The sequence below is a fragment of the Kryptolebias marmoratus genome, linkage group LG4 (genome assembly GCF_001649575.2).
Source record: "Kryptolebias marmoratus isolate JLee-2015 linkage group LG4, ASM164957v2, whole genome shotgun sequence".
Taxonomy (NCBI): domain Eukaryota; kingdom Metazoa; phylum Chordata; class Actinopteri; order Cyprinodontiformes; family Rivulidae; genus Kryptolebias; species Kryptolebias marmoratus.
In genome coordinates, this window is record NC_051433.1 from 30,472,976 (window position 1) to 30,486,080 (window position 13,105).

Consider the following 13,105-nt stretch of genomic DNA (forward strand, 5'->3'; position numbering starts at 1 on the left):
CCAGAGTGGGGCCCCGGTGACCCGCGTCCGGGCGAGGGAACACTGTTTCCAATACTTGTATTCATCATAGGGGTCTTTGGGCTGCACTTCGTCGGGCCCCTCACCTAGGACCTGTCTGCCTTGGGGGACCCTACTAGGGGCATGAAGCCCCTGACAGCATAGCTCCTAGGATCATTGGGACACTCAAACCCCTCCACCGCGATAAGGTGGCAGCCCAGGGAGAGGCTTATATAAAAAAAATATATAAAAATGATTTTCAAAATCTCAAAATCAGGATACAAATATAAATTTCAAAATCAAAGTCAGATGTGAAATGTTTGCATATATTGTACTGCCAGATATGTTATATTGTATTGAAAGTTAGGGACGTGTATAAAACAAATCTATACTCAATAACTGAACTTCCAAAAACAACTAACAGAGCATCTCACAATGAACATGCTCATAATGTTTTCATTCGCTCCAGATTTTTAAAATTTACAGATTTTTTTTCTACACTTATCTGAGCCCAAACATTAATTAAATAACTACAGGAGGTGTTATTCCTAACTATGACATCTATTTTCCTTCTGTCTCCACAGCTCCTACATCTGAGTGTGTGAGAGAAGCCAGTAGATCTGTAACCACATCTTTAATCTTTTGGTAAGTTGTTATTACCACAATCAGAACTCTGCTTTCTCCAACACATGATGTGCTCCAGCTGATCAGAACCACTGCATCCGTTCTTAAAGCACTGGGTCCAATATCACTACTTTCTGTGGGAAACGTGAGTTTTCAGATGAAGCTTGCACATTTACTAAAACAATTAATTCCTTTTTATCTTCTTTAGCCACAAAAAAATATAGAGCGGTAAAACCTTGAAACTTTCTTGGCCCTCAGAGATTTGATTTCCTATAAAGACTTATTTTTGAAACATATTTTAAAACTATTGATTGATAAAGCTTCAGCTTAAATAACTGGATGATATGCAGATGTTTTGTGGACATTTCTAAGCTACCTATGATTAAAGCGTTCGGTGTTCTTTGATTAACAACACATCCTGAGACAGTCAGGTTACAGGTCGCTGAAACTCTGCATGTGGTTCAGATTTAATTTGTGTTTTACAAACCAGTGGTGTAAGCCCCTAAGTAACTTCAGCAGGTACAGTCTCTATTCGGACTGAAGTTGAACTCCTGCAGCAACTTTAACCCAAACACAAGTGACCTGCAGGCTTTGGATGGTGTGTATGGATCTGTTTATCACAGGAAGGTGATCTACACATCAGCACACACCGATGGCGTGCCCAGGATGGACTCCGCCCCTCACCCAGTGGCTGCTGGAAATAGACCCCATCTTCCCCTGACCCTGGGTGGATGAGCTGTATGATGGTTCACATCTCTCTGCACGTAAGACTGACTGTTCCACTACAGATAAACACTAAATGTTAGGGAAAGGTTCTGTTCTGTTTATATCACTGTAACCTGAGATAACATACTGATGTGAAGAGGCTAAAAAAGACTAAAACACTTTGAGAGAACCATCTCCAGACTTTCAGCAGCAACAATTTAGCCATTATCATCAGTGGATCCCTTATTAGAATGTTAGATTGTCAGTATCTGTATTTTTTAGGATCATTCATGAGTCTATTCCCTTTTGTTGTCATATTTAGTTTCTCTGAGTTTACATTTGTTCATCACTTTGTTCTCCAGTCCTGCCTAACCCATCTGCAGCTGCTCGATGTGTCAATCAGCCCAGCCGGTTCCCATCTCCTCATCAGCCTCAGCCCTATATATTCTATTCTGTCTCATTTTACCTTCAGTCAGCCATTGTTCAGCTTTTGCTGAAGTCATTGCCCTCCTTTCTGGTCTCTTTGAGCATCTTTGTATTATAGTATGTTTTCCGTTCCTGTATTTATTTAGGTTAGCTCTTAAGCTCTCCTGTGTCCCCCTGCATTTTGAGTTCATCGTCACAAACCATGACATAGATTCCTTGCTCCTGTTGTTGTAGAAAAAAACAAGTTAAGATCCTGAAAGGCTCTCCTTATCAGATGTAACAGAATCATTCTGGATATCTGTTCACAGTTTAGTGTCAGGCTATGCTAAGTCTGACATTATGCAGGATTTAGCCGTTTGAGCGGACCCGAGAACCAGAACACGGAGACAGGACATAAAGGTAAGTGGTTTATTTACAGGTGCTTAATATTTACAGTGCAATGGTCGGGGAGATCTGAAACGACAGGAGTGGAGTAAGGTGAGTCTCAAGTACCAACAAATCCAGTAGAGGAATATCCGTAAATATTTAGAGTATAACCTTTTGTCTTTCTTTCAGGTTTTTGGAGAGTGAGGAGGCCCAGTAGTGAGGAGTGAGTCGTCCAGGAGAAATCCAGAGAGGAGGAATTCCAGAGTTCCAGCAGGTAGGTTTGTTCAGGCAGCACAAGGTAAGTCCCAGAACGAGGCAGCACAATGGTTAGAACCTGAAGCGAGGCAAGCACAAAAAAAAACAAAACAGGATTAAGGTGTTGGCTAGAAACGAGGCGCAAGAACCTGAGGACTTCGTACTTCTGGCTTTATTGTGATACATGGAACGTGGGATGAATGTGCATGGATGCAGGGAGTGGGTGGGACAGAGGTGGGTTCTATGGATAAAGGGCCAATGAATCGAGGGGCCACTTTCCGAGATGTACCTCTCAACTGGATGTCTTTAGTGGACAGCCAGACCCTGTCACCAACCTTGTACTTGGGGGTAGCTGAACGATGTTGATCTGCACTCCTCTTGTTTTGTTCTGCCGTGCGCATGAGAGCACGCTTGCCCTGCCTCCAGATCCTTCTGCACCTGCGTAGATGTGTCTGAACTGAGGGAACAGCGACCTCTCTTTTAAAACTGGGGAACAGCAGAGGATTGTAACCCAGGGAGATCTCAAAGGGTGGAAAACCTGTGGCAGAGGAAACATGGGTATTATGGGCATCCTCAGTCCAAGTTAACCGTTTGTTCCATGTCGCAGGGTTATCACTAGCCAAACATCTAAGGTCGACCTCTAGTTCCTGATTACAACGTTCAGACTGCCCGTTGGATTGTGGATGGTACCTCGACGTGAGACTCACCTTAGCCCCGCGTCCATCGCAGAACACTTTCCAGACTTGAGATGTGAATTGTGGGCCTCTGTCTGATACAATGTCCATCGGGATGCCATGAATCCAGAACACATGTTGAATAATTAAATGAGCCATCTCAAAAGCTGAAGGGAGTTTGGTTAGGGGAACGAAATGTGCAGCCTTGGAAAAACGATCGATTATAGTCAGAATAACTGTGTTACCTTGGGAGGGAGGTAAGCCAGTGACGAAGTCCAGAGAGATGTGGGTCCATGGACGACTGGAAACCAGTAGCGGCTGCAGAAGACCAACTGGAGGTTGGTTGCTACTTTTGAATCGGGCACAAGTAGTACAAGCCATGACAAACTCTTTTACATCTGCTAAAAGGGATGGCCACCAAAAATATCTCTTAGTTAGACTTAGCATGCGATTAATACCTGGATGGCAAGAGAATTGACTGGAGTGGAGCCACTCTAGTACTCTAGCTCTGACAAAACTGGGTACATACATTCTCGCGGGTGGTCCTCCGCCTGGGTCTGGTTCCGTCCGCTGAGCGTCCTTAATCTCCCCTTCAATGGCTCATGTGAGGGATCCGACGAACATGGTGGCTGGGATAATAGGTTCCTCGTTGTTGGTTCTCCCTGAGCCCGACCATAATCTTGACAAGGTGTCGGGCTTGATGTTCTTGGAGCCAGGTCTGTAAGTAATTGAGAAGTTAAATCTGCTGAAAAATAATGACCACCTGGCCTGCCGTGGAGTGAGTCTCTTGGCTGTCTGCAGATAGGCGAGGTTTTTGTGGTCCGTCCAAATCAGGAATGGAGTCTCGGTACCCTCCAGCCAGTGTCGCCATTCTTCCAGAGCCAGCTTGATGGCCAACAGTTCTCTATTACCGACGTCGTAGTTGCATTCGGCAGGAGACAGTCGGCGAGAAAAGTAGGCACATGGATGGATCTTATTATCCATGGAAGCTCTCTGAGAAAGAACCGCTTCAACTCCTGAATCAGAAAGTCTACTTCTACAATAAACTGGAGTCTAGGGTCTGGGTGGCGCAGAATGGGAGCGGACACAAAATGAGATTTTAACTCACCAAAAGCTGTTTGAGCTTCTGGGGACCAAATAAACAGCTTCTGAACAGAGATGAGTTGTGTTAGGGGGGCAGCCACCCTGCTGTAGTCCTTGATAAAACACCGGTAGAAGTTGGCAAACCCCAGGAACCTCTGTAGCTGATGACGGTCGGACGGAACGGGCCCCTCAGCCACTGCTTTGGTCTTTTCTGGATCAGTCTTGTAATAACCCTGTCCAAAAACGGAACCCAGGAATGTTACAGTGGTTACATTAAACTCACATTTCTCTGCCTTTATGAACAGTTGGTTTTCATAGAGTCGCTGGAGGACTGCTGTTGATGTTGAGTAGTGTCCTGGGAGTAAATCAGAATGTTGTCCAAGTAGACAAAAACGAAAATGTTCAAAAAAATTATGTAACTGACAAGGCAGGGCGAGAATGGAGTCAGCACAAGTAGACAAACACAACGATTTAACGTTTTATTGGTTAACACAGGCTTGTTCTGGGATGTACAGAAAACAGCACTCACGCTCTGTAGCAGGTCAGGTTCTGTCACAGGCTGGGGTTCTGGGCACTGGGTGACAAGAACAGATACTGCGTCAAATGAGGGGGTTAAGCCGATGGAGAAATCCAATAACAGGCGTAGGGTCAGAACCGGGAGGTCAGAGGTTGGCAGCCAAATCCAGAGAAGGGTGATCCAAAAAGCCAGGTCCAGAAGGCAGAAGAAGGGTTTGTCGTTCCAAGTCCGAGTCTGAGAAGGTATCCAAAAGGGAGCAGGCAAGAGGCAGGAGTTGAGACGCAGGCAAAAGGTCAAAGGTAAGGCAGGCATGAATCTGTGATAAGTGCTGGACATTTACTGGGCGAACCGTTCAACAATCTGGCGGAGACTGGGAGTGAGGAGTGAGCATTAATACAGGTGGAAACAGGTGCAGGTAAGTGGCATGATGAGGTGGTGGCATGGCAACGTGGGCGTGGCATGTGCTGTGGACACGAACTGAGAGGAGGAGGCGTGAGCTGTGACTGAAACACTGCAGGGGCGTTAGTTAATCGGAAAGGCATTACCAGGTATTCAAAGTGTCCTAAGGGGGTCTTAAATGCCGTTTTCCACTCATCCCCCTTTCTAATCTTTACCAAATGATAGGCGTTACGGAGATCCAGCTTTCTGAAAATGGTTGCTGAATGAAGTTGCTGGTGCACGGAGTCGATGAGAGGTAAGGGATATTTGTTCTTGACGGTTATTTGATTGAGTCCTCGATAATCGATGCAAGGACGAAGACGCTTATCTTTCTTGGTCACGAAGAAAAAAACAGCACCAACTGGGGATGTGGAGGGACGAATGATGCCCGAGGAGAGAGACTCCTCAATGTAGTTTTTCATGGAGTCCCTCTCAGATCCCGAGAGGTTGAACAGATGACTAGAGGGAAGAGGGGCCCTGGTAGCAGCTCTATGGCACAGTTGTATGGTCAGTGAGGGGGTAAGAACAGAGCTTTGGATTTGCTGAACACTGGGGCAAGGTCGTGGTATTCAGGAGGAACCTTGGTCAGGTCGATTTTCTCAGGGGGTCCTATTTTCTGCGCCAGGGCCGGCATGGCAGAGTGCAGGCTCTTTTCCAAGCAGTGGTTGCTCCAAGACTCAATCCTCCTTTCAGTCCAGTTAATGACGGGGTTATGTTTCTTTAGACTCGGTTCTTGATCTTGGTGATAATTTGGCCAGATATGTCCATGACGGGTAAAGAAGAGGTAATCTCCTGAAGAGGGATCCGCAGGTGGAGAACCAGATTTTCTGAAATGAGGTTCTGTTCGGCTCCAGAGTCCACCAGTGCGTGTGTGACAGTTGTAAAAAGGAACACACTGGACTCAGGCTCTGCGACGGGTTATTCCTACAAAACAGAGTGTGGGACACACTTAACCACGAGGCGCACTCAGTCACAGTCAAATCCCTGCGGCCCAGCAGACACATTTTGGAAAGAAACGTGGAGTGAAAATTTCAACCAAACTACATAAAAGTAACATTTTAAGTTCAACCAAACCCAAAGTTTTTTTTAAGACACTTAACATTGTATTTTTATGCAACACATAACTGTTAGAACTATATTTAATGTTAGAAATATTACTGAGAGTGAGGTGTAGCATTAGCGTGTATCTTACCAGCAGCTCAGTTAGGCAGCCTCTCCCTGACTGCTGCAGCCGCGTCCCAGAACTCCGCCCTGTGCAACACCAAATACCATCCTCCCAAAACAATATCAGAAACCAAAAATGAAAAGCAGTATAAACAGAAATAGTCCTACTATAATACAAAAGCGATACCAGACATGTAAATTAAACAAAAAGGCGTTTTGAGAAGGTTCATTAAAACAATGTAAGTAAATAAATAAATAAAATTAACTCAGCTACACGTGCACTGAACTCCTCTGGTGCTCGTTGATGAGGGTGGCGTGGATGTAGAATCGGGAACCGAGGGAGTGCGATAAACTGCTCACTAGCACCCCTCGACTGTCTAGTGAGCTGGGCCTTTTGACAGTAGCGGGCAGTTATTGCAGAAATGTCTGTTGTCGCCACAATAGAATAGAATAGAATAGAAACATTCTTTGGACTCGAAACGGCGCTGTCTCTCTTCCAAACTTAGTCTGGCGTGGCCCAATTGCATGGGTTCTGCATGGGGCTTAGGTGGAGTGATTATTTCTTTGGCATCCTCAGTAATTGAAATATTGACAAATGACTTGGTGAACTGAGAACTCGAGGTCTTCTCGCGTTGTCTTTCTCTTAAGCGGTTGTCAATCCGGATGGTTAAGGTGATCAATTCCTCCAAAGAATGTGGTTCGTCTCTCCCAACTAGTTGATCCTTAAGAGGCTCCTGCAGTGCGTTCCTGAAGGCCCCTTTCAGCGCCTGCTCGTTCCATCCAGAGGCTGCTGCTAACGTCCTGAAGTCGAATGCGAACTGTGCCGCTGAGCAATGTCCCTGCTTTAAAGTCCTCAACTTTTGTGAAATCTCCGTCTCGTTGAATTTGATTCCAAAAGTCTGTTTAAAGTCCTCAATAAATTGGTTAAATGGTGTCTGGCTTATAGTCCGAAGGTTATACTTGGCCTTCGCCCATCTTAATGCCTTTTCCCTTGGCAAACCGATGATATATGAGACCTTGGAGGAGTCTTCAGCGAAGGATTGTGAAGAGCGAAAGAATACCAAGGAGCATTGAAGGAGGAAACCCGCACATTTCCCAATCTCTCCTGAGAATGGTTCTGGTGTGGGAGCGGGAACCTCCTGGAAGTGGAGGAGAAAGCCAGAGAGGAGGAATTCCAGAGTTCCAGCAGGTAGGCTTGTTCAGGCAGCACAAGGTAAGTCCCAGAACGAGGCGGCACAATGGTTAGAACCTGAAGCGAGGCAAGCACAAAAAAAAACAGGATTAACGTGTTGGCTAGAAGCGAGGTGTAAGAACCTGGCGGCTGAGACTCTAACCAGAAGGCAAGATGCTCCAACAAAGATCTGACATCGACTAGGGGTTTAAATGCTGATACTGCTCGTCAGAGTAATCAGCAACAGCTGGGGAGAGAAGGTTAGAGACCACGCCCAGAGGCGGGCCATGCCAGATCCTCACAAAGTCATATGGCCTTCCAGTAAAAAAAAAAAAGTTTTGTCTGATAAAGAATGAACGTGGACAAGAAAAATACCAAGTGCTGAAAGATGAAACAGAGAAGTTGTGGAGACTCAAGGCCTCAGTGGTCATCAGAGCTCTCGGTGCTGAGGCTGACCGTCAGCATGAACAGGTCACACAGAACTGTTTGTCTGTTAGTGAACTATCTCATGAACCACTGGGCACATTTTAATGAAACTTTACAAGAAAGTTGTGATTGGGTTGACAACTGTTAGATATTTGGGTCCAACTTGATTCAAGATGGCTCCCATAGAGAATCAACCTTAGCAATCACAGAATTGGCTATACTCCAATGAATTTTACAGATATTGAGCTAAACTTTATAGTGACAGCAGTAGCTGAAAGTAATTCAGATTTTTACTATTAACTTTTGGAGTCAACTCTGCTTGTTAGCCAAATATCTCCTGAACCATTCAGCAGGTCTTCAGCAGGTGGGATGTGTTAGCACATCTGGCATTATAAACCAGGGATGACTCTCAGCTACTACCACACTAAGTTTTAGCTCAATATCTGTAAAACTGATTGTGTTACACCATTTTTGTGTTGGCTAAAATCTCTTTGCTGTAGCAGCCATCTTGAATCAGGCTGACACCAAAAGTTAAGCGGCTGTAAATGTACTTCCTGAAAGTCTCATGAAAATCTGTCCATTGGGTCATGAGATATTTTGCCAATGATACAAACAGCCACATACACAGCCAGAGGCGGCAGGTGATAATAGAGAATCGTAGATTGTAAACAGATAATTAAGCCACACCTTCCCTCCAGGTTGTGGATTACCCTCCACCACCTACTTACTCAGGATTAGTTTCCTAACTTGAGAAGAACTGCAGCTGACGAGACTTCCTTTGCCATTGTTGCCCTTCTATTCTGTTTCTTCAAAGGTTAGTAAAATAAAAAGAAATATTTTTTATAACTTGTTCCAATTATCCACGTATTACACAGTAATAATTTTTAATCACAGTGTGAGTTTTACTTTAAGGAGGATCACAGCTGATTGATTAAATATGAAACTTTCTTTCTCTCAACCTACCATGTTTGAACAGTAATTTTATTTCATATTTTGATTTCTGAACATCTCTCACGTTTCATCAGCTCAACCTGTCAGGTTTCAGGTATTTATTCTAGTGGAGCAGTTCGGCGACAGACAGACAGGGAAACCAGGAAGTAACGGTAAGTGAGTTTATTTACAGTGAATGGAAACGTGTGAAATGGAACTGGGATTGGGACCTGGAAACGGAGGACGAGGTAAGTGAGTGAGGATATATAGTCTTTGGACAGGTAAGTAGATTTTGACTGGCGAATGTTCTTACGAGGAGGTGAGGGATCCACAGCTTGGAGGAGAGAGGAGACGGTAGGTAATCCTTCCAGAAGGAGTATGGTGTAATTTCCCAGAGAATGGCAGGTGAGTACTTCCTTTCGAGTTGCAGCGGTTAAGCAGACAGACAGGCACGGGTGAACAGATGAGTACTTTGCTTGGCAGGGTTTTTGAGACAAAGACCAGACTGGTTCCGGAGAGGCAAAGGTAGTCCTGAGGCAAAACAAAAACAATATTAACAACAACGTTCACGAATCTCAAAGGTTTACAGAGGCTCAGCGATTTTACCACTTGGTAGGTAATGCTCCAGCGCTGGTCTGGTTCCCACCACAGCCTTAAGTACTCCTGGCTTCCTGATTAGTCTGATCTGCTGCAGGTGAGGGAGGAGTGGCGACGAGATGTCAATCACCAGCCCGGGACGGCCCACCAGGAAGTACTCACACACACACAACACCAAAAACTCCACAATCACCACACAACCACATATTTGTCATAGGTTTAACTGAAATCATTCATAACTCGTCCATTGATCTGTAAATATCCAGACTTATTAATTACTCATTTTAGATAAGGTTGTCTTTCAGTTCTCTCAGGTGATTTCAGGGCCTGCAGTTTGTTTGAGTGTCAAACATAAACTGAGCTAAGGCTAACTTCCAATAATATTATTATTCATGTTGATGCTTTCTTTGTTTACTGTTACATTATTATCCCGCAGTGTTTGGCTGCTAACATGAAGCATTTCCTTATTTTTTTATTCTCCACAGGATAGCATGGAGGTTAAGGTGCTCCCAGCTGCTCCACACAGAAAACACGAACACGCAGCCACACAGCAGCTTTCTTCTGCCACAGTCTGCCTGATTTAACCCCTCCTGTAGAGGAAAGGATGGAGGTTAAGATGCTATCAGCTGCTCCACACAGAAAACACTCAGGTGTGAGAGGGATCAAACACACCGCAGCCTACTCCTGCCACAGTCTGCCTGATTCTAACACACAGCTGATCGTGAGCCGCGATATGCCAGAAGACAGTGACACAGACCTGTCTGAGTCAGAAAAGCTCCCAGTGTCCCGCACCTGTCAAGTTCCTCCACAGCTGGAGCTAAGGTCAGAGGTCATTGAGGATGAAGAGTACTTTTCTCACAACCACAGAGTCAGAGGACGGGGCCGTGATGGGTTTCTCTTTCCAGACTTCCTCCCTCCTCCTTTCAACTCTTGGAGCCTGAGTCAGCTGGCTGTTTTCTACAACATAGAAGGCAGAGAAGCTCCTCGGCCCCGGCCCAACGGCCCTTTGGAGAAGTACCTTGAGAAGCTGCTACAGCTGGAGTGGCATCAACTCCTGACCATCCAGGAGGAGCGTGGAAAACTGCAGGTGTCAGACGTGATATCCAGCTGTCACAGGTCAGCTGCTGCAGCCTCGACACGCCTCAGCTCTCCGAAGTGTATCCTCCAATGCCAGCGTGCCTTCCCTCTCACCTTCCTGTCCCCACTGGCCAGTCATTCCACCGTTCTCCCCAGCTGTGCCTACGCCTCCTGCACGATCCACTACTCCACCTGCAGAGAAGCGTGCCGTGAGTCCAGGCTGAGCCCCCCACAGCACAGCAGAGTGACCATGTCCGTCCCCAAAAGGAGCTACAGTGAGAGCCGGGTGCACTCCTCAGACCGTATCCTGGGACCTCAAAGATTCGGCAGCCCTTCAAGGACCAGCAGCTACCTTAGGAGAATGCAGGCATCAGGAAACATCCGCAACCCTGTCCAAGGTGCAGCAGGAAGGTCACATTCTACTGCCAGGAAGTCCAGGGACCGCACTGAGGAAGGACATATGTTAGACCGCAGGGCCGCAGAGTTCAGGAGGAGGAGTGGCTCTGAGCAGAGGACCAGTGGAACCAAGAGACAGCAGAACCGATCAGAAAACAGACAAAGCAGCTCTGAGAGTAGAAAAGGAAGAGCTGAGCGACGCAGAGCAGCCGATTGTAAAAACAAACAAATCAAACCCGATGCTGCCCCTGCAACCATCAACAAGTTCCCCAGGACCAAATGTTCTCAGCTCACAGGACCAAGCAGGCCGAAAGCTGTTGATTTTGTTCTGTAACTGAACTGAAGTCCAGAGATGTTCTTATCGCTTCATGAATGTACATTTTAAGTTCTCTTTCATATCATGTCAGCATCCAACCTTATGGTCAGCCCCCCCAAGGGTGAGTGTTCAGGAAACAGTACAACAAATGAACCATTTCCTCTGAGTGGTTAGAGTCTATAAATACACCTACGTATCTGTTGGCTCATTCTTTACTTTTGCCTCCTGGGGTAATGTTGTCACTGAGATAGTTTTTCTGTTTATAAAGCTGGTATTTATGTCTTTCTTTGAGCTCTTCTTGCAGAAAACTGCTTGGTATAATTTGAGAAGGAGTAGACTTTGAACAGCTTGTTGAAGCAGAGGGTGTGGTTGCTGCAAGCAGCCTCTTCTACTGAAAAGGTGGAAACTACCAGGTGCATTTCATTTACTTTAAGGCTGAAAGGAGCCTCTGTGTCTGAGAGTGACATGTTATCCCAGGTTTTCAAACCACACACACAGTTCTGCCTCTCCTACCGTGTCACTAGATGTTGATAAAGTCCTGTTTCCTTCTCTGGCTCACATTGAAGCAGGCAATGGGTGCTGGAAGGCAGATGGAGGACCTATGGAAGGGTTTGTCCAGCCTGGTGCTGTTAAGAAGTAGTTGAAGGTCCAACCCCTGCAGGACACACATGCAGGAGTCCTTCAGGCTTAGCTGCCATCAGGACTGTGTGAACCATAAGAGTTGGCACCTGGATGTTCTGGTTGGGAACAAGATGAGCTGTCTATCAGTGTTTCTGACAGCTTAAAGTGGATACAGCTCCTTCTGACCTCTTGTCAGTCTGTTTGTTATCTGATGGGGCCAATAATTCCTTCATGGCCTCTGATACGTTCTCAGGGATCTCTCAGATAAGGTTATCATCATGCCAGCAAAGCAGTAATGGGGGCAAGGCTATTATGCCAGAAACCTAAGTCAGCTGCTTCCATGTTTTACTGAGATGCTTGATGGCACAGGTTGGAGGCACTTCCTGGTCTCCCTGACCTTATGGCTGAATAAAGTCCCCATGGATCTGTGTCCTTGCCCCAGGTCCCCAGGGCTTCTGGCTCTGAAGCTAAGACCCAGCTGGCTAACAATACTGAGGAGGTCAACTTATGGGGTAACCATAACAAGGGCTTCTGACTATGCTGGCAGTGATGCAAAATCAGTGCAGTGACAACAAAAGCTTTGGCTGGAGTGCATTGTCCCCTCTTCACACATACTGAGCAGCCCAGTAATGTAACTGTCTTCAGATCAGAGGTGTATCCAACAGCTTCTTTCCATTCTGCCTCGGTCTTAGCACCACAACACAGCTGTAAGGGAGGACTTCACGCACAGCCTGAAAGTGTTGCTGGAAAAGGTAGACAGCCTAAGCTGTAAGACAAAAGTTATAAGGCAATGCTAGCAGTTCTGGTGGCCCCTGGGTTGGTCCCTAAACCATCATCTGCAATATCCTTGATGCAGCCTTCCAGAAAAAGAGAGCTCCGATGCTCAATAAGGAATATATCAGCTTAATACTCAAGGCTGGGCTGAGATGGCAGGCCCTTTGCTATTAGACCAGCAGCATCAGGGGTATCTTGTCCTTTTAGTCCCAAAATAAGTGATCATTTTAACTGACATTCATTTTATGTGTGCTGAATTTATTTATTTATTTCATATTAGTGTTCTGGCCTTCACCACACTCTTGACAAAAGTGCATGAATGTGACACATAGACAGGACAGTGATGTTTTGACTGGCTGCTGTGCTCCCTAACAGAGCGACAGGCCCAGGTGGTGGTGGTCTATAAATAGGAAGAAGAGTTGCCTGGCCTTGTAAAGACTGGTGAAACATCTGGATTTGGTTCTAAACTCAGTTTTGGAGGGTTTCCCTGACTCCAGAGAGACCAGTGCTGTGAGACATATTAAGAGTTGCTATAGAGAGAGAGGGGG

General features: G+C 45.9%; 1 protein-coding gene across 2 annotated transcripts; it reads left to right on the plus strand.

Moving 5' to 3' along the window:
- Nucleotides 1-579: 579 nt before the first annotated feature.
- On the plus strand, nucleotides 580-13,099 carry LOC108246088. Of its 2 annotated transcripts, XM_017433446.2 has the most exons (3): nucleotides 580-642; nucleotides 1,245-1,385; nucleotides 9,859-13,099. In XM_017433446.2, exon 3 carries the CDS (start codon nucleotides 9,978-9,980, stop codon nucleotides 11,178-11,180), a length of 1,203 nt encoding a protein of 400 aa, XP_017288935.1. In that variant the 5' UTR covers nucleotides 580-642; nucleotides 1,245-1,385; nucleotides 9,859-9,977; the 3' UTR covers nucleotides 11,181-13,099. The 2 variants fall into 2 exon arrangements, with proteins under 2 accessions (XP_017288935.1, XP_017288934.1); XM_017433445.2 differs by having other exon boundaries at nucleotides 586-1,385.
- Nucleotides 13,100-13,105: the final 6 nt, after the last annotated feature.

Bases quoted from the DNA above. Each gene is read 5' to 3' on its own strand.
- LOC108246088 (XM_017433446.2), top strand. From the start codon at position 9,978: ATGGAGGTTAAGATGCTATCAGCTGCTCCACACAGAAAACACTCAGGT.